Source organism: Thamnophis sirtalis, unplaced genomic scaffold (genome assembly GCF_051295495.1).
Source record: "Thamnophis sirtalis isolate CommonGarterSnake01/CBP01778 unplaced genomic scaffold, rThaSir2_p1.2 scaffold_13, whole genome shotgun sequence".
Taxonomy (NCBI): Eukaryota; Metazoa; Chordata; class Lepidosauria; order Squamata; family Natricidae; genus Thamnophis; species Thamnophis sirtalis.
Genome location: NW_028261393.1, coordinates 10,949,407 through 10,971,043, shown reverse-complemented (window position 1 = coordinate 10,971,043; position 21,637 = coordinate 10,949,407). Strand labels below are relative to the sequence as shown.

The following is a 21,637-nucleotide window of genomic DNA, read 5'->3' as shown; positions in this document are numbered from 1 at the left end:
TTTACCTTTTTTTCCAATAGACATCAATCTCTTTCAAGGATTGATTTTATACTAATTACAAATGATTTACTTTGTAGGGTGAAGAAGACAAAGATTATGGCGAGAGTTCTTTCAGACCATAATCCAGTCTGGATGGAATTGGGAAGGGTAGCCCAGGCAAGAAGGTCCTGGAGGTTGAATGAAAACTTATTTAGATATGAAAAGTATGTTAATGATTGTAAAAAATTGCTATCGGAATATTTTGTTTTCAATATGAACAAGGGTACATCTTTGGAATATGTATGGGATGCAAGCAAAGCATATATGAGAGGAGTATTAATGAATATAAATAAAATACATAGACACAAACAAGGGCAAAAACGAAAAGAATTGGAAGAGGAAATTAAAGGGAAAGAGTCAGAATTAACATTGAATCCAGGAGATACAAAGATTAGGGAAACAATTGCTATATTAAAATCTCAGTTTGATATGCTGATCTCTGACCAGGTAGCTACTAGTTTATTATATGCTAAACATAATACTTTCTGCAATGCAAATAAACCCGGTAGGTGGTTGGCTTATCAGATTAGAAAAAAAAGGAAAGCTCGAAATGTATCCAAATTGTGTTACAGAGGGAAGGAAGTGTTTCAACAGGAAGAGATTCAAAAGGTATTTTGGGAATTTTTTACAGAGTTGTATAAAGGGGATAAAATTAAGGACGGAGATATAGACAAATACCTAGATAAAGAGAAAATCCCCCTAGTCAGAGAAGAACATAGGCATAAGCTGAATCAACCTATAACCTCTGGGGAAATTTTGCAGGCAATTAAACAATTAAAGTTAGGGAAAGCACCAGGCACAGATGGTTTAACAGCTGTTTATTATAAATATCTACAGTTAGAAATGGTAGAACCCCTCAGAGAAGTATTCAATAAAATTCAATCGGGAGGGAAAGTGCCTCCTTCGTGGAAGACTGCATTCATATCGTTGATACCCAAAGAAGATCAAGACCTTACCCAACCAAAAAATTACAGACCTACTTCATTACTCAATGTAGATTATAAAACTTTTACTAAAATATTAGCAAATAGGCTAATGGGGGTAATTCAGCAACTGATACATACCGATCAAACTGGTTTTATACAGGGCAGACAGATGAAGGACAACGTTAGATTAATTATCAATGCTTTAGAATACCTGGGAAAGAACAACCAAATCCCGGCCGCATTCATATTTTTGGATGCGGAGAAAGCCTTTGATCGAGTTAATTGGCAATTCCTGCTGAAGACATTGCAAAAAATGCAGATAGGAGATGGCTTTTTACGGTCAATTGGTGCAATATATCAGCAGCAAACAGCCCAGATCATTGTCAATGGAAGTCTGACAGACTCCTTTCAAATTGAAAAAGGTACAAGACAGGGCTGTCCTCTGTCCCCATTATTGTTTATTATAACTTTGGAAATACTGTTGAATAAGATACGGGGCCTGGGCGGTCTAAAAGGGATTAAAATTAGACAGCAAGAATATAGAGTTCGTGCATTTGCAGATGATCTGGTTATAATATTGGAACAACCGCAGGAAACTAGTAGGGTATTATTGAATACGATCAATCAATATGGTCAAGTCTCGGGATTTAAAATAAATCTAGGAAAAACCAAAATAATAGCTATAAATATGACTATCAAACAGAAGGAAGAACTGGGGGCGATGCTAAGATGCGAGGTAGTTAAAAAAGTTAAATATCTTGGAGTTAATATTTTAATCTCAAATGGGAAATTATACAAGTATAATTATGAATCACTTTGGCATAGTACACAGTTGGAGTTGAAAAGGTGGGAAAAACTGCATTTGTCCTTGCTGGGTAGAATAGCAGCAGTAAAAATGAACATTTTACCAAAATTTTTATTTCTTTTTCAAATGTTACCAATACTTAAAAGAGATGCGAATCTTTTAGAATGGCAGAAGGGTATCAACAAATTTGTGTGGGCAGGAAAGAAGCCGAGGGTAAAGATGAAAATAATGCAAGATGCACGTGAAAGAGGAGGATTGAAATTACCTAACTTAAAATTATACTATGACGCAGTGGCACTATCTGTAATTAGTGATTGGATTCATCTAACTAATGACAGAATTTTGAATATCGAGGGATATGACTTGTTATATGGTTGGCATGCTTACCTGTTATTTAACAAAAAAACGGATAAGAAATTTAAAAATCACATCTTAAGAAATGCTTTATTGCGGGTTTGGAAAAAATATCAACATAAATTAAATGATAAAGTGCCCATGTGGGCAATTCCTAGACATGCAATTGAAAATATGAATGTAGAACAAAAACATGATAGAACCACCTATAGACAACTTCTTATCTCAGAAAGAGGGGTGATGGAACTAAAATCTTTAGAGGTACTTAAAGAAGAGAAGGTAGTTCAAACGTGGTTTCAGTATGGTCAACTACAGGCTAGGTGGAAAACAGATCAAAAAATTGGCTTTGTAAAAGTTGAGGATAATTTGTTTAAACAAATAAGAGATCAAAGCTCAATGCATATAAAGAGGATATATAATGTATTAGTACAGATGGATTCTGAAACGGAACTGATTAAGGATTGTATGATAAAATGGGCTCAGAATATCGAGGAACCAATAATGCTTGAAACATGGGAAAGAATCTGGGTAAGAAATGTGAAATTTACACAAGCACAAAACTTGAGAGAAAATTTTTATAAGATGTTTTATAGATGGCACCTAGATCCTAAAAAGCTTGCCTCTATGTATCCAAATGTTCAACCTAAATGTTGGAGATGTGGTTCTTGTGATGCTACATATTTTCATATATGGTGGACATGTCGTAATGTCAAGGCATTTTGGATAAAAATATGGTGGATCCTGCAAAACATCTTTAAAAGAAGGATAAAATTTACCCCCCAGTTGTTTTTACTGGGTATATGTATTGATTTTACAGCAGCAGAGACTAATTTGGTTTTGTATTTAATAACGGCAGCAAGACTCTTGGTGGCGCAGTATTGGAAGAAGAAAGATTTACCTACAATTCAAGAATGGACTTTGAAAGTTATGAACTTAGCCGAAATGGCCAAAATCTCAGCATATCTCAAAGAACATTCAAACGAGAGATATAAACGAGACTGGAAAAAATGGATTGATTACATAAAAAGTAAATATGGGACTAAGAAACTCCAGATAGCTTATGCTTAGTATCAGTAATAATTTAAATTGTTTAAAATTTGGGAAACAGTAAGAAGCTGAGTTCAATTTAGAGATATTTTAGACTGTGATTGTTCAAAAGTTATACCACGTATGGTCTTTGGGAAGTCGGGGGGAGGGAAGGGAGGTGGGGATTTAGGGGGAGGGGGGAGGGGGGAAATAAATTCCATGATTGTATTTGTATACTGTGGCTTTTCAATGTTAGTGCGAAAATAGAACAAACCGAATATACTGGAAGGTAATAGATACCGAAGGAAAGAGTTGAGTGAAAGAAGAAGGAGGGTGGAGAGGGTGAGAGAGAGGAGGAGGAGAAGGGAGGGAGGGAATGGAGAGAGAGTGATAGGGTTAAGGTTAGAAAGAAGGGGAGGGGAAGTAGGCGTAGAGGGGTGTGTGAGAAGGAAGAATGAAAGTTGGGGGGGGTTGAAAGAGGGTGTATGGCAGGCCAAGGTGGTATACTGGGTTTGTATTGTAGAGGGCATTTTCTATATAAGTGAGGGCCGTGTTTATTATTCAATGTTATATGCCCTGATTAAGCACAGTGAATATGTGATTGTATAGAATGAAAACATAAATATATATATATATATATATATATATATATATATATATATATATATATATATATATATATATATATATATATATATATATATATATATATATATATATATATATTAAAAAAAAGTTTGCTGGCTCTAGGATTCAAAGCCTTTTCCCCAAATATGATAACAAAAACCCATAAAATAAACTTCCTAGTGATAAGCTCTTTCACCTACCATAGCCTGCCACTTTAGTCCCCTCTGAAGGGTGATTGTGGAACCATGAATGAAGACCTTCAGAGTCCGGATTAGAATTAAAGGACCATCACCAAGCTTCTCATTCTCTATCCACACAGTGAAGTTCTGGAGCTGAGGATTGTGCTGGGTGACTTGAGCTAAGATATAAGTAGAGGAGCCGTAGAGTTCAAAATTCCTTCCATCAAAGGAAATGAAATGATGTTCCCCCAATACAATGGTCTTTCCATAGCCTATGGGGTGGCAGCCTTGAACGCCTTTTACAATCTTGCAAACCTCATATTTTCCACAGGATAACTTTTGACATTCTATGGTTGCGTTATCCTTGCAGATGCACTTTTTCTGGCAGGAAGTGGTGGGATAAAACTCTTCTCCCAGTTTGTAGTATCGGCCTTGGTCAAAACAGCCACAGTTCGCATTTGAAACACACTGATCCCCACTGCGGATAGATCCAGAGTCACAAAAACATCCTTCCAGGCATGGAACATCACACTTCTGCGGTGAGATGAGGCTCTTGCACGTGGCTGGACAACCACTGCCACAGAGCTCATAGTGGGTGTTAGGTGGGCAAGACATACCTGAAGAACAGAATAAAGAGAATGTTGCTTATCAAATTATCAAAAAGAAGAGGGGGTTAAAGCAGAAGGCAAGATAAGTAAAAATGGATGGAAACTACTTCAACACATCTGGGGGCAAAAAGTTGAGGAAGGCTACTGTGATATAAATGGGGTCTTCATCAAATGACTCTCCCATTTCTATTACTGGATTTAGGCTCTCTTTCATCTCTTATGCCAGCTATTTTGTTTCTCCGAAAATAAGACATTCCCGAAAATATTGCAAAACAGCAGCAGTCATGAGGTGACCATACTCACTGCCTCCTGCACCTCAAAAATAATAAGACCTCCCCAAAAATAAGGCCAAGTGCTTATTTCAAGGGGGGGGTGTCAAAAGAAAACAAGACCCTGTCTTATTTTGGAGAAAACACCGTAAACTTTGAATGCAGGAGAGAAGACTTACTGCAGAAGGATGGTGATCTCCACTCCTCAACTTGGATGCCTTGAGCTTGACATGCTGTCACGTAGGAGCTGATGGCAATACAGAGGGCCTCATGGTGACCTTGATATGCGCAGGTATCATAGACACAATCATCAAGATAAGACTGAGGATCAATGGCATCATGGCATTGCCTGAAAGGCCCACTCTTTCTTGTAAGAATCCCACAGTAGGATGGACCTTGGTAGGTTTGTTTATCAGCATCACTGCACACTGGGCAATTTTCGGTGCATCCAGAAGAGCAGCCAGGAATATCTTTCACCTTCCAGCTGTTTGCAAATTGATTTTCATCCTCTGCTTGGGTTCCATCTTTCATGAGAAAGTCATCATTTTGATCTTCATTGGCATTACCACAAAGGCCACAGAGTGCATTGGCATAAGAATTGGGAACGATGACCCTGGCATAGCTGTACCAGTCAAAGCTGACACGCAGATCAAAGTCTGTCTTGATGAAGCCATGAACTCCACTCTGGTAGATGCTCAGTTTATTTTCATAGGAAAAGGGTAGTTCCACAAACTTGCCATTGACCTGAATTAAAATAAAGAAAAAAATAGTCAAGGCATTAACAATTATTTCAAACTAAAGAGTAGAATTGGTCTTATTAGATTTCAGACTCATCATCTCCCCTATTCCACTCGATGGGCTGTTTGACAAATAAGCAAAGTAAGAATTCTATCACTATTTAATAACAATAAATTTAGACATAGAAAAAAAAAACAAATGCAAAAGATGTAATTTAAATTTCGCCCTAGAAGATGAAACAATATAACAAATAAAATAAGTTGTAAAAATTACACAAAACAATTAAAACGCTAGCTTGATAACTAAAATAATTTCTACTTCTCATGAAATTCTCTATGCCGAAAAACAAATTCTGTATACATTTCTAAATACTATAGATCATAAATAGACATTTTTATGATATCAAATAAGTGACTGACATCCTTCCCATTAAACCAATATCCATTTGGAAACTGGCTGAAAAACAGTAGGGAGGTCTTGCCTTTAATATCTTCACTAAGAAATAAGAAACAAAGTACTCTATATATATATAGTATCACCTCCCTAAACCAGAAGCCAGCAATCTTTTTAGACTGAGTTTTGGGGTTGTTCCATGAAAGCATATGCAATTTTGCTTTTTTCATGAAAATTCTTGTGTGAGACTAATAAGTCTTGAAAAGGATTTCGTGGGATTCCACCTTGCAGAAGATTATTTTGCTATTATATTGGAGGAAATAAATTAAGCATGATAACATTATGGCCTGTGCAAGTCCCATATATCTGACCCCTTAAATCTGCAACTATAATCCCATCCTGGTTTGAATCGTAGCTAAACCTCCATACAAGAACTAAGAAACATTGAGAACTTAACACCTATGAAGCTCTTATGCCTGAGAACCTGAAACTTGCAATGACCCTTTTTTTGTTTATTAATAGGACATTTGAACACCCCCTTGGATTAGTTTACATACCTGGATCTTTTGGGGAAACTCTTGGCTCATACTGATGGTAAAGTTGTAGATTTCCAGGGTCACCACTTTGGTGAAGGACACTGCCTTGTTGCCTCGGTGGTTATTCTCCACGGTGACCAAAAATGGGGTGAGAGAAGGATCCTGGGAGCAGAGCCCGGCCATTTGGTAAATGCAGGTTCCCATGAAATCATATTTTTTCCCATCGAATGTTGTATAGTGAAGGTCTCCGGTTCCTATGCAGGTCTTGTAAGTGACAGGATGGCATCCCTGGACACCATTGACCACGCTGCATTTTCTCTTGCCCTTGCAAGAAGACTTTCGGCATACAGCCTTGCCTAATTTGGTAAAAGAAAGTCCTTTTGAAGCTGTGGGAAGAGAGGAAAGCATCTTTACGTAGGAAACTCTGCATTGTGGGAGGAGAGTTGTGTTAGTTCATGAGAGGGGAAAAAAATCAGAAGGAACCTATTTTATTAAAAGGCAGAAGCCTTTGTGAGCTGCACACCCTTCATCAGATGCAAAGAGTCACAAAAGCCAACACCTTGTAATAAAATCGGTTGGTTGGATAAGATGCTACTGGACTGCAATTGTTCAGCTAAATTACTGAAAAATGATGAATAAGCAGTGGAAAAGTAATACAGGAATGGGTGGAAGGAAGAAAAATACTTCTACACTCAATGTTTCTTAACCTTGGCAGTTTGAAGATGTGTGGACTTCAACTCCCAGAATTCCCCAGCAAGCCAAGTCCACACATCTTCAAACCGCCAAAGTTGAGAAACATTGTCTTACCCACATAGCAAGAGAAGAAAAAGTTAGTACTTTCCATTTATTCCCCTATCTCTTATTTGCCAATTAATAAAACATTATTTACAGAGTACAGGGAACTCGAGATCAGTCATCAAGATGGACCCAGGACCATAAACCTTGCTTTTGTATGTCACAGTGCCTTTCAGGTGGATTGTCACTTTTGTGAGAACCTCATGGGCTATGATAGCAAATTCTTTTATGCCATTTCTTGTGGGGGTGACCACATAATATAACTGTCCCAGCTGATGGATGGGATAGGTGATTGTTCCCTCACTTGTAAAAGGCAAGTAATTGTAGGAGATGACAGAAATGTCTTGGTCAGCTTCGATCAGCACCACCTTATTAAATTTGTCACTCCCCACCATTGCTAAGGACTGTGGTAATTGAATGGAAATGACTTCTCCTTCATTGATGGTTTTGTGCAGTATTGTATTGCTTGTTGACACTGTAATATTTGTCACAAAATTATATCCAGAGATGTACAGCTCAAGCTTTTGAGTACCCTGCCCAGGATTGTGATTTTGCATGAAGGCAGTAACAAAACTCTTCCCCCGGGAACTTAAATGACATGTTCCTGAAAAAAAAGAAGACTCTTAGGGGGGGATAGATCTTGTCATACATTAAATTAGGATACTTCCCCATCTTTATTCTTGTTTCTGGTTGTCAGAAAGTCAAGAATAAAGCCAGGTAGATAAGAACCATTGGCAACTTCAGATATCTAACCCCTAGGTGAAAATGTTACCGTTTTATCACTCGATCACCCGCTTCTCCCCCTTCTACATTTAAAAAAATATATCAATCACATCGACTTTGGTGACAGTGCAACACCTCCCTCTATGCCCATGTGACCTTCAGAAAGGACAAAATGTCACACTATGGCCCCTGAGCATCTTTTACTGATTGGTATCATTGGTTTAAGCCAATATGCACATTTCACCTATTCCCCTTGGTTTGGATTGTCTTCCCTGTGGATAAATATCCTGTGAATCGTATTTTGAGATAACTCTGAACCATTAAGAACACCTTTCAGCCACCGTTCTGAAATAGCTGACTGAGGAATTCTGGGAGTTGAAGTCCACACTGTCTTGGGCTATAGTTCTCAAGTTACAATTATCTTTCCCCAAGGATACTTAGCCAGTGAACATAAAGGAATGAATACTTACCCTTAACACAGGTCAGGACACGCGCGCCTTCCCGAAGGGCACAGGTCTCTCCAAGCTGGCAGCTGCTTTCTTTGCACTGGAGGTGGCCTGCTGACTGGCAGGTGCATTTTTTTGTGCAGCCTTCCAAGTAAATGTGCTCGCCAATCTGTTGAGCAAAGTCCCAGAGTCAGTTACAATAAGGAAAGCATTCCCTCCCTCCCTCAGTTCTTCCAATTTTTCAGTTTTTTGAGTTTTGCCCCATTTTATGACATATTTTGTCACAGTTGTTAAGTGAATCACTGCAGTTGTTAAGTTAGTAACCCGGTTGTTAAGTGAATCTGGCTTGCCTGTTTACTTGGCTTGTCAAAAGGTTGCAAAAAGAGACCGTGTGACCCCAGGACACTGCAACCGTCATAAATATGAACCAGTTGTCAAATATCTGAGTCTTGATCACATGACCATGGGGAATGGTCACTAAATGAACTGTTTTAAGTCTGTAGTCTGTCAGGAATCTCTCCTAGTCTCCATCCCATGAGAAATAGCCCCTTTTTGCTCCCAGCCACGTCAAGGGAGAGAGAAATTACCTTCAGGTAGGCTCCGCGATATGTGCAGCCACATTGCTTCATGGTTACACACTGAGATCCATCAAAGACATAGTCCTCATCACACTGACAGCCTTCAAAGCAGTTCTCTGAACAATGACTTGGACTAGACAAGGCGGCACAGGTGGAATCACAAGTTCTGGTACATGGCTCATACTGGCTGTGGGCCGGACAGGTGAGAGCTGTGGAAAGCAGAAGAAGCAAATAGATTAAAGTCAATGTGGATTGAAGTCCACATCTCCTAAAATTGCCCAAGTGACAAACACTGCACTAATGAAGTGCTAAGGACTAACAATTACATCTTCCAGGGGAGAAGAGTACAATCTAGAGAGGCATCTTGTCTCCCTGGAGCCAAAAATCAAAATGTGGCCGAGAACCTAACCAAAACAATTAGGCCCACAAACTACTAATCTTCCCTCCTCCTTCACTTGGGGACGAATGACATAACAAAGAACCTGAGTAAAATATTGAGAGATTATAAGCAAGTAGGCAATAAAATTAAGGATTCTTGGAACAAGTACCCATGTTTTTTCAAAAATAAGACCCAGTCTTAATTTCCTTTGGGCTTCAAAATTAGAACTAGGTCTTATTTTGAGGGAAATGACTTGTTTCTTTGTCCATGTACCTGAAGAGTACATGGGAGGCCCACTTCTTGTGCTTCATCGTGGCAGGGCAGGAAGTCTTGCGGCCAGGACACCACAAGCAACCAGATGGAATGGGCAGCTGGGCAGTTGTGCAGATGCTTAAGAAGGCCTTGTTTTGGGGATAGGGCTTATATTGTGCAGACAAGCAAAAACCATGGTAGGGCTTATTTTTGGGATGTTATTTTGGGGGAAACACAGTAATTGCTGAAACAACTCTGGAATCTCTTTGAATCAGGATGCATCCATGGTTGGTTAACCACTAGAGGATGTTAGGATTTAAATGGTTGTGAACTGGATAGACTCAGCCATGAATAAGAATAGTAAGGCAAGGCACAGGAAGATAGACGAAGACATTTGAGGCAGAGAGTTGGCTATTTATGGAAAGTAACTTTCTACAAACTTACGGCAGAAGAAAGAGCTTCTCCAGGCTCTAATGTTGCCACCAGATGCCTGGCAAGCAGCTACATAGGCTTGAAGACTGCGACAAAGGGACTCCTGAGCCTCATTGGTTGTGCAGGCCTCATTCAAACAGTGTTCAAAATATTCTGCAGGGTCCACCAGTGAATGGCAGCCTATGAATGGACCTGTCTTGGATGGGATCATTCCACAGAAGTTCTCAGCTTCATATTTTGTTTTCTGGGCTTTGTTGCAGATGGGACATCTGTCCCCGCAGCCATCAGAAGAAATTACACCATTCACTGGGACCTTCCAAGAAGCCGCAAGTTCTTCCACATTTTCAGTGAGTTTTCCATTAGGTAGCATGAAGTCATCCTTCGTATTCCCATTGAAGTTGCCAGCTAGGCCACGCATATGACCCATGTAAGTACTGGGCACAGAAACCTGAATATATGAAGAAGTATCATAGAGGACTGTGAGGCCAAAGGTTGTATAGATAATGATGTTGTTCCCTTCTTGGGTGATCCAGAATTTCCCATCAGCTGCATTCATTGGCAGGGTATACAACTGCCCATCCACCTGTACCAAGAAAGAATAAAAATTGGGGATAAGTTCTGGTTTTACATGCATAGAATTTAATGCTCATTTCACATTGCTTTTGCATTAAGAAAATCATCAGAAGTAGAAAGCATGCATTTAACTCCCAAATCTCCCTCCCCCCCCACTATTTTTGAAATCCTGAGTCTTCTGAGATTAAGACCAAAACGTCACTGCTGAATGTAAAACTGAGTTTTTCTATTTGACTGTGGTGCATTAAACCCCCTAATAAATTTAATGCACCTGTTTTATTAAAAGAAAACAAACAGACAGAGATTTCTGCTTCCAGTCATTTGGGCGCCATCCCTGCAACATTTCCATGTTCTCTGCAGTTATACAAAGACCAAATAAAATGTCTGTGTGGGTGTGTAGCCCCTATTCTTCAAAAAGTTTGCTGGCTGTCCGGGGAGTGGCCTGTTGCCGTCGGCAGCTTAACAGAGCTGCCCCCAGAATTCAGGTTCGTTATCTACTCAATATCAAGAAGATAACTCTTTTTTCAGACAAGAAAAAAGCAGTGAGGAATCTCAGCTGGTAAGAATCTTCTTTGAAGTTCACAGTTTGTTTCTTTGTGAGCTGTGGACGGAGGGGGAGGATCAACCCAAAGCTGAGTCATTCAACTCCGACCTGAACTTCGCAGCTGTTATCCACAGCACTAGACAGGACCCCCTCCCCCTCAGGACAATCTTTAGAAAAGAGACTATTAAAAATCAATACGAGCAAAGACCAACTTGTGAACTTTAAAACCTTTCTCTATCTGAAATACCAGCTTCAATGTTATAAAAACCTCTTTTGTTTAATTGTCTTCAAAATGGCGTTTACAGCTTCTGCATTTGTTATCTCCGGCTTCCTGCTACAGAATTAAAGAAATAATCTCTTATAATTTAATTAGAGCTACTCCCTTAAAGCTTTCAAGACTCTTTGTTGTTGATTGTTGTTGATTCAGAGACATTCCAAACATTCCAAATGGACTTTCTCTTTTGAAATCCTCCGTAAAACCCCTTGAAAAAAAAAAAAAAAAAGAAGGGAAAAAAGGGGGGGGGAGGAATTTCTTTTTCCCCACATAGCACAGTGGATTAGTAATTTAGAATAAATAATTAAAACCAAAATATAATGGCATCCAAATCAACCTCTGTTAAATTACCTCCGAAAACGTCTCCCATACCTGGTACAAAGTTGCAGCCCCCACCATCTATGCCCCCTAGTGGAGATGTACTAACAAAAGAATTTTTTCTGGAAATGTTCAAAGAATCCAGAGAACAGAACTTAGAAATGTTTAAAGAATTCAGAGAACAGAATCTAGAAATGATTAAAGATTTCAAAGATGAAATAAAGAATGAGATGGAAGTTCTATATGACAAATTCGATACCAGGGTCACTAAAATGAATGATAATATGATGGGAATTGTAAATGTGATAACAGAATATATTTCTGGAATGGAAGATAATTTAGAAACTCTCAATGAAGCTAAAACTAACCTGATATCCAAAACTGAAGTGGTGGAACAAAAAATTGATAATGCTGAAAAACAAATTATTATGATACAGTATAAGCAGATGGAGCTTGCATTAAGAGTGAGGGGGCTGCGTGAAGAAAAGCAGGAGAACTTAAAGCAAATGTTTTCTGAAGCTTTTGACCGTCTGGTGGGAAAACCGGGATCCAATTTTGATTGGCAGATTGACAGGATTTTTCGTGTTAACTCATGGGTGGCAAAACAAAGGCAACTTCCCCGAGACGTGGTAATATACTTTGTTACAAGAGAATCTAGAAATATGATACTACAAGAGTCCTACAATACTAAGCTTCAAATTGGTGGACAGGACCTGATTGTTTTGAAAGAAATACCGCCTCAGATGCTAAGAGCCAGAAGAGATTATGCTTTTCTGGTGGAAGAGCTCAGAAGGCGTCAGATACAGTACAGATGGGATGCCCCATTCGGTATTATAGTTACAATGGACAAACAAAGATATCGTCTCAGCTCTGTATGGAAAGCTCGTGATTTCTATCATAAGATTCTGAAGATGGGATACCCTGAACCTTCGGGATATGGTGAAAAACCATGAGACGAACAAGATAAACAGCAAACCACACAACCATTAGATAAAATGTATCATCTCCCTCTTCCGGAAGGGCAAGGAGTCAAGGAAAAAAGATCCAACCGTAAGACCACCAGACAAACGGATAAACAAGCTACTATGCAACAATCTCAACAATCATTGGCCACTGACCAAGGAGCTACTGCAACAAGCTCAGAAGCTGTGGGAGGAGCCAAACCAAAGGTGAGACAGGCCTTGCGGGAGGCTCTAAAAAAGCTTCAGGCAACCAAAAATGACAACTAAGATTTTGACATGGAATGTTAACGGACTGAACTCTCCACAGAAAAGAAAGAAAATATTTCATTATCTTAAACAGTTTAAGAATGACATAATTTGCTTGCAAGAAACTCATATCAAATCAACCGATCAAAAATATTTGTTTAACCCCAAACTGGGCCAACATTTTGCGACCTCAGCCATGGAAAAGAAAAATGGCATAGTAGTATATTTAAGAAAAGACATTAAAGCTGAGCTAATTGAAGCAGATCCCTTTGGAAGATATATTGCATTAGATTTAATCTTAGAAGGGAAAAAGACGTTACTTTTGGGAATTTATGCTCCTAATCAACAACAAGATGGATTTTATAGAAATCTCCATGCTAAATTAGTACAGTGGGACTTTGAGTCTTGTATATTATTGGATGACTGGAATGGCGTGATCGACACCAAAAGAGATAAGAAGACAGCTCGCCCGAACACCAAATTTCGAGCTAAGTTACCCAAACCCTTTTTTGACATGCTGGACGACTTTGAATTGCGAGACGCTTGGTGCGAGAGGCATGCAGAAGAATATGACTTTACCTTTTTTTCCAATAGACATCAATCTCTTTCAAGGATTGATTTTATACTAATTACAAATGATTTACTTTGTAGGGTGAAGAAGACAAAGATTATGGCGAGAGTTCTTTCAGACCATAATCCAGTCTGGATGGAATTGGGAAGGGTAGCCCAGGCAAGAAGGTCCTGGAGGTTGAATGAAAACTTATTTAGATATGAAAAGTATGTTAATGATTGTAAAAAATTGCTATCGGAATATTTTGTTTTCAATATGAACAAGGGTACATCTTTGGAATATGTATGGGATGCAAGCATAGCGTATATGAGAGGAGTATTAATGAATATAAATAAAATACATAGACACAAACAAGGGCAAAAACGAAAAGAATTGGAAGAGGAAATTAAAGGGAAAGAGTCAGAATTAACATTGAATCCAGGAGATACAAAGATTAGGGAAACAATTGCTATATTAAAATCTCAGTTTGATATGCTGATCTCTGACCAGGTAGCTACTAGTTTATTATATGCTAAACATAATACTTTCTGCAATGCAAATAAACCCGGTAGGTGGTTGGCTTATCAGATTAGAAAAAAAAGGAAAGCTCGAAATGTATCCAAATTGTGTTACAGAGGGAAGGAAGTGTTTCAACAGGAAGAGATTCAAAAGGTATTTTGGGAATTTTTTACAGAGTTGTATAAAGGGGATAAAATTAAGGACGGAGATATAGACAAATACCTAGATAAAGAGAAAATCCCCCTAGTCAGAGAAGAACATAGGCATAAGCTGAATCAACCTATAACCTCTGGGGAAATTTTGCAGGCAATTAAACAATTAAAGTTAGGGAAAGCACCAGGCACAGATGGTTTAACAGCTGTTTATTATAAATATCTACAGTTAGAAATGGTAGAACCCCTCAGAGAACTATTCAATAAAATTCAATCGGGAGGGAAAGTGCCTCCTTCGTGGAAGACTGCATTCATATCGTTGATACCCAAAGAAGATCAAGACCTTACCCAACCAAAAAATTACAGACCTACTTCATTACTCAATGTAGATTATAAAACTTTTACTAAAATATTAGCAAATAGGCTAATGGGGGTAATTCAGCAACTGATACATACCGATCAAACTGGTTTTATACAGGGCAGACAGATGAAGGACAACGTTAGATTAATTATCAATGCTTTAGAATACCTGGGAAAGAACAACCAAATCCCGGCCGCATTCATATTTTTGGATGCGGAGAAAGCCTTTGATCGAGTTAATTGGCAATTCCTGCTGAAGACATTGCAAAAAATGCAGATAGGAGATGGCTTTTTACGGTCAATTGGTGCAATATATCAGCAGCAAACAGCCCAGATCATTGTCAATGGAAGTCTGACAGACTCCTTTCAAATTGAAAAAGGTACAAGACAGGGCTGTCCTCTGTCCCCATTATTGTTTATTATAACTTTGGAAATACTGTTGAATAAGATACGGGGCCTGGGCGGTCTAAAAGGGATTAAAATTAGACAGCAAGAATATAGAGTTCGTGCATTTGCAGATGATCTGGTTATAATATTGGAACAACCGCAGGAAACTAGTAGGGTATTATTGAATACGATCAATCAATATGGTCAAGTCTCGGGATTTAAAATAAATCTAGGAAAAACCAAAATAATAGCTATAAATATGACTATCAAACAGAAGGAAGAACTGGGGGCGATGCTAAGATGCGAGGTAGTTAAAAAAGTTAAATATCTTGGAGTTAATATTTTAATCTCAAATGGGAAATTATACAAGTATAATTATGAATCACTTTGGCATAGTACACAGTTGGAGTTGAAAAGGTGGGAAAAACTGCATTTGTCCTTGCTGGGTAGAATAGCAGCAGTAAAAATGAACATTTTACCAAAATTTTTATTTCTTTTTCAAATGTTACCAATACTTAAAAGAGATGCGAATCTTTTAGAATGGCAGAAGGGTATCAACAAATTTGTGTGGGCAGGAAAGAAGCCGAGGGTAAAGATGAAAATAATGCAAGATGCACGTGAAAGAGGAGGATTGAAATTACCTAACTTAAAATTATACTATGACGCAGTGGCACTATCTGTAATTAGTGATTGGATTCATCTAACTAATGACAGAATTTTGAATATCGAGGGATATGACTTGTTATATGGTTGGCATGCTTACCTGTTATTTAACAAAAAAACGGATAAGAAATTTAAAAATCACATCTTAAGAAATGCTTTATTGCGGGTTTGGAAAAAATATCAACATAAATTAAATGATAAAGTGCCCATGTGGGCAATTCCTAGACATGCAATTGAAAATATGAATGTAGAACAAAAACATGATAGAACCACCTATAGACAACTTCTTATCTCAGAAAGAGGGGTGATGGAACTAAAATCTTTAGAGGTACTTAAAGAAGAGAAGGTAGTTCAAACGTGGTTTCAGTATGGTCAACTACAGGCTAGGTGGAAAACAGATCAAAAAATTGGCTTTGTAAAAGTTGAGGATAATTTGTTTAAACAAATAAGAGATCAAAGCTCAATGCATATAAAGAGGATATATAATGTATTAGTACAGATGGATTCTGAAACGGAACTGATTAAGGATTGTATGATAAAATGGGCTCAGAATATCGAGGAACCAATAATGCTTGAAACATGGGAAAGAATCTGGGTAAGAAATGTGAAATTTACACAAGCACAAAACTTGAGAGAAAATTTTTATAAGATGTTTTATAGATGGCACCTAGATCCTAAAAAGCTTGCCTCTATGTATCCAAATGTTCAACCTAAATGTTGGAGATGTGGTTCTTGTGATGCTACATATTTTCATATATGGTGGACATGTCGTAATGTCAAGGCATTTTGGATAAAAATATGGTGGATCCTGCAAAACATCTTTAAAAGAAGGATAAAATTTACCCCCCAGTTGTTTTTACTGGGTATATGTATTGATTTTACAGCAGCAGAGACTAATTTGGTTTTGTATTTAATAACGGCAGCAAGACTCTTGGTGGCGCAGTATTGGAAGAAGAAAGATTTACCTACAATTCAAGAATGGACTTTGAAAGTTATGAACTTAGCCGAAATGGCCAAAATCTCAGCATATCTCAAAGAACATTCAAACGAGAGATATAAACGAGACTGGAAAAAATGGATTGATTACATAAAAAGTAAATATGGGACTAAGAAACTCCAGATAGCTTATGCTTAGTATCAGTAATAATTTAAATTGTTTAAAATTTGGGAAACAGTAAGAAGCTGAGTTCAATTTAGAGATATTTTAGACTGTGATTGTTCAAAAGTTATACCACGTATGGTCTTTGGGAAGTCGGGGGGAGGGAAGGGAGGTGGGGATTTAGGGGGAGGGGGGAGGGGGGAAATAAATTCCATGATTGTATTTGTATACTGTGGCTTTTCAATGTTAGTGCGAAAATAGAACAAACCGAATATACTGGAAGGTAATAGATACCGAAGGAAAGAGTTGAGTGAAAGAAGAAGGAGGGTGGAGAGGGTGAGAGAGAGGAGGAGGAGAAGGGAGGGAGGGAATGGAGAGAGAGTGATAGGGTTAAGGTTAGAAAGAAGGGGAGGGGAAGTAGGCGTAGAGGGGTGTGTGAGAAGGAAGAATGAAAGTTGGAGGGGGTTGAAAGAGGGTGTATGGCAGGCCAAGGTGGTATACTGGGTTTGTATTGTAGAGGGCATTTTCTATATAAGTGAGGGCCGTGTTTATTATTCAATGTTATATGCCCTGATTAAGCACAGTGAATATGTGATTGTATAGAATGAAAACATAATATATATATATATATATATATATATATATATATATATATATATATATATATATATATATATATATATATATATATATATATATATATATATATATATATATATATATATATATATATATATATATATATATATATATATATATATATATATTAAAAAAAAGTTTGCTGGCTCTAGGATTCAAAGCCTTTTCCCCAAATATGATAACAAAAACCCATAAAATAAACTTCCTAGTGATAAGCTCTTTCACCTACCATAGCCTGCCACTTTAGTCCCCTCTGAAGGGTGATTGTGGAACCATGAATGAAGACCTTCAGAGTCCGGATTAGAATTAAAGGACCATCACCAAGCTTCTCATTCTCTATCCACACAGTGAAGTTCTGGAGCTGAGGATTGTGCTGGGTGACTTGAGCTAAGATATAAGTAGAGGAGCCGTAGAGTTCAAAATTCCTTCCATCAAAGGAAATGAAATGATGTTCCCCCAATACAATGGTCTTTCCATAGCCTATGGGGTGGCAGCCTTGAACGCCTTTTACAATCTTGCAAACCTCATATTTTCCACAGGATAACTTTTGACATTCTATGGTTGCATTATCCTTGCAGATGCATTTTTTCTGGCAGGAAGTGGTGGGATAAAACTCTTCTCCCAGTTTGTAGTATCGCCCTTGGTCAAAACAGCCACAGTTTGCATTTGAAACACACTGATCCCCACTGCGGATAGATCCAGAGTCACAAAAACATCCTTCCAGGCATGGAACATCACACTTCTGCGGTGAGATGAGGCTCTTGCACGTGGCTGGACAACCACTGCCACAGAGCTCATAGTGGGTGTTAGGTGGGCAAGACATACCTGAAGAACAGAATAAAGAGAATGTTGCTTATCAAATTATCAAAAAGAAGAGGGGGTTAAAGCAGAAGGCAAGATAAGTAAAAATGGATGGAAACTACTTCAACACATCTGGGGGCAAAAAGTTGAGGAAGGCTACTGTGATATAAATGGGGTCTTCATCAAATGACTCTCCCATTTCTATTACTGGATTTAGGCTCTCTTTCATCTCTTATGCCAGCTATTTTGTTTCTCCGAAAATAAGACATTCCCGAAAATATTGCAAAACAGCAGCAGTCATGAGGTGACCATACTCACTGCCTCCTGCACCTCAAAAATAATAAGACCTCCCCAAAAATAAGGCCAAGTGCTTATTTCAAGGGGGGGGGTGTCAAAAGAAAACAAGACCCTGTCTTATTTTGGAGAAAACACCGTAAACTTTGAATGCAGGAGAGAAGACTTACTGCAGAAGGATGGTGATCTCCACTCCTCAACTTGGATGCCTTGAGCTTGACATGCTGTCACGTAGGAGCTGATGGCAATACAGAGGGCCTCATGGTGACCTTGATATGCGCAGGTATCATAGACACAATCATCAAGATAAGACTGAGGATCAATGGCATCATGGCATTGCCTGAAAGGCCCACTCTTTCTTGTAAGAATCCCACAGTAGGATGGACCTTGGTAGGTTTGTTTATCAGCATCACTGCACACTGGGCAATTTTCGGTGCATCCAGAAGAGCAGCCAGGAATATCTTTCACCTTCCAGCTGTTTGCAAATTGATTTTCATCCTCTGCTTGGTTTCCATCTTTCATGAGAAAGTCATCATTTTGATCTTCATTGGCATTACCACAAAGGCCACAGAGTGCATTGGCATAAGAATTGGGAACGATGACCCTGGCATAGCTGTACCAGTCAAAGCTGACACGCAGATCAAAGTCTGTCTTGATGAAGCCATGAACTCCACTCTGGTAGATGCTCAGTTTATTTTCATAGGAGAAGGGCAGTTCCACAAAGATGCCATTGACCTGAATTAAAATAAAGAAAAAAATAGTCAAGGCATTAACAATTATTTCAAACTAAAGAGTAGATTTGGTCTTATTAGATTTCAGACTCATCATCTCCCCTATTCCACTCGATGGGCTGTTTGACAAATAAGCAAAGTAAGAATTCTATCACTATTTAATAACAATAAATTTAGACATAGAAAAAAAAACAAATGCAAAAGATGTAAATTAAATTTCGCCCTAGAAGATGAAACAATATAACAAATAAAATAAGTTGTAAAAATTACACAAAACAATTAAAACGCTAGCTTGATAACTAAAATAATTTCTACTTCTCATGAAATTCTCTATGCCGAAAAACAAATTCTGTATACATTTCTAAATACTATAGATCATAAATAGACATTTTTATGATATCAAATAAGTGACTGACATCCTTCCCATTAAACCAATATCCATTTGGAAACTGGCTGAAAAACAGTAGGGAGGTCTTGCCTTTAATATCTTCACTAAGAAATAAGAAACAAAGTACTCTATATATATATAGCATCACCTCCCTAAACCAGAAGCCAGCAATCTTTTTAGACTGAGTTTTTGGGGTTGTTCCATGAAAGCATATGCAATTTTGCTTTTCTCATGAAAATTCTTGTGTGAGACTAATAAGTCTTGAAAAGGATTTCGTGGGATTCCACCTTGCAGAAGATTATTTTGCTATTATATTGGAGGAAATAAATTAATCATGATAACATTATGGCCTGTGCAAGTCCCATATATCTGACCCCTTAAATCTGCAACTATAATCCCATCCTGGTTTGAATAGTAGCTAAACCTCCATACAAGAACTAAGAAACATTGAGAACTTAACACCTATGAAGCTCTTATGCCTGAGAACCTGAAACTTGCAATGACCCTTTTTTTGTTTATTAATAGGACATTTGAACACCCCCTTGGATTAGTTTACATGCCTGGATCTTTTCGGGAAACTCTTGGCTCATACTGATGGTAAAGTTGTAGATTTCCAGGGTCACCACTTTGGTGTAGGACACTGCCTTGTTGCCTCGGTGGTTATTCTCCACGGTGACCAAAAATGGGGTCAGAGAAGGATCCTGGGAGCAGAGCCCAGCCATTTGGTAAATGCAGGTTCCCATGAAATCATATTTTTTCCCATCGAATGTTGTATAGTGAGGCTCTCCGGTTCCTATGCAGGTCTTGTAAGTGACAGGATGGCATCCCTGGACACCATTGACCATGCTGCATTTTCTCTTGCCCTTGCAAGAAGACTTTCGGCATACAGCCTTGCCTAATTTGGTAAAAGAAAGTCCTTTTGAAGCTGTGGGAAGAGAGGAAAGCATCTTTACGTAGGAAACTCTGCATTGTGGGAGGAGAGTTGTGTTAGTTCATGAGAGGGGAAAAAAATGAGAAGGAACCTATTTTATTAAAAGGCAGAAGCCTTTGTGAGCTGCACACCCTTCATCAGATGCAAAGAGCCACAAAAGCCAACACCTTGTAATAAAATCGGTTGGTTGGATAAGATGCTACTGGACTGCAATTGTTCAGCTAAATTACTGAAAAATGATGAATAAGCAGTGGAAAAGTAATACAGGAATGGGTGGAAGGAAGAAAAATACTTCTACACTCAATGTTTCTTAACCTTGGCAGTTTGAAGATGTGTGGACTTCAACTCCCAGAATTCCCCAGCAAGCCAAGTCCACACATCTTCAAACCGCCAAAGTTGAGAAACATTGTCTTACCCACATAGCAAGAGAAGAAAAAGTTAGTACTTTCCATTTATTCCCCTATCTCTTATTTGCCAATTAATAAAACATTATTTACAGAGTACAGGGAACTCGAGATCAGTCATCAAGATGGACCCAGGACCATAAACCTTACTATTGTATGTCACAGTGCCTTTCAGGTGGATTGTCACTTTTGTGAGAACCTCATGGGCTATGATAGCAAATTCTTTTATGCCATTTCCTGTGGGGGTGACCACATAATATAACTGTCCCAGCTGATGGATGGGATAGGTGATTGTTCCCTCACTTGTAAAAGGCAAGTAATTATAGGAGATGACAGAAATGTCTTGGTCAGCTTCGATCAGCACCGCCTTATTAAATTTGTCACTCCCCACCATTGCTAAGGACTGTGGTAACTGAATGGAAATGACTTCTCCTTCATTGATGGTTTTGTGCAGTATTGTATTGCTTGTTGACACCGTAATATTTGTCACAAAATTATATCCAGAGATGTACAGCTCAAGCTTTTGAGTACCCTGCCCAGGATTGTGATTTTGCATGAAGGCAGTAACAAAACTCTTCCCCCGGGAACTTAAATGACATGTTCCTGAAAAAAAAGAAGACTCTTAGGGGGGGATAGATCTTGTCATACATTAAACTAGGATACTTCCCCATCTTTATTCTTGTTTCTGGTTGTCAGA

General features: G+C 38.4%; 1 protein-coding gene across 1 annotated transcript in view; it reads right to left on the bottom strand.

Annotated features, from left to right (window-relative positions):
* Positions 1 to 21,637, bottom strand: part of LOC148043052 (IgGFc-binding protein-like) — a gene marked incomplete at its 3' end in the record, with an annotated part of 91,027 nt that overhangs the window by 5,070 nt on the left and 64,320 nt on the right. The window contains exons 5-15 of the mRNA XM_087728017.1: positions 21,034 to 21,543; positions 20,166 to 20,530; positions 18,657 to 19,221; positions 17,621 to 18,216; positions 10,118 to 10,688; positions 9,052 to 9,251; positions 8,489 to 8,633; positions 7,390 to 7,899; positions 6,522 to 6,886; positions 5,013 to 5,577; positions 3,978 to 4,573 (exon numbers count right to left, since the gene is read on the bottom strand). Of these exons, the coding sequence (XP_087584143.1) occupies positions 3,978 to 4,573; positions 5,013 to 5,577; positions 6,522 to 6,886; positions 7,390 to 7,899; positions 8,489 to 8,633; positions 9,052 to 9,251; positions 10,118 to 10,688; positions 17,621 to 18,216; positions 18,657 to 19,221; positions 20,166 to 20,530; positions 21,034 to 21,543 (4,988 nt within the window). The remainder of the gene's footprint in view (positions 1 to 3,977; positions 4,574 to 5,012; positions 5,578 to 6,521; positions 6,887 to 7,389; positions 7,900 to 8,488; positions 8,634 to 9,051; positions 9,252 to 10,117; positions 10,689 to 17,620; positions 18,217 to 18,656; positions 19,222 to 20,165; positions 20,531 to 21,033; positions 21,544 to 21,637) is intronic.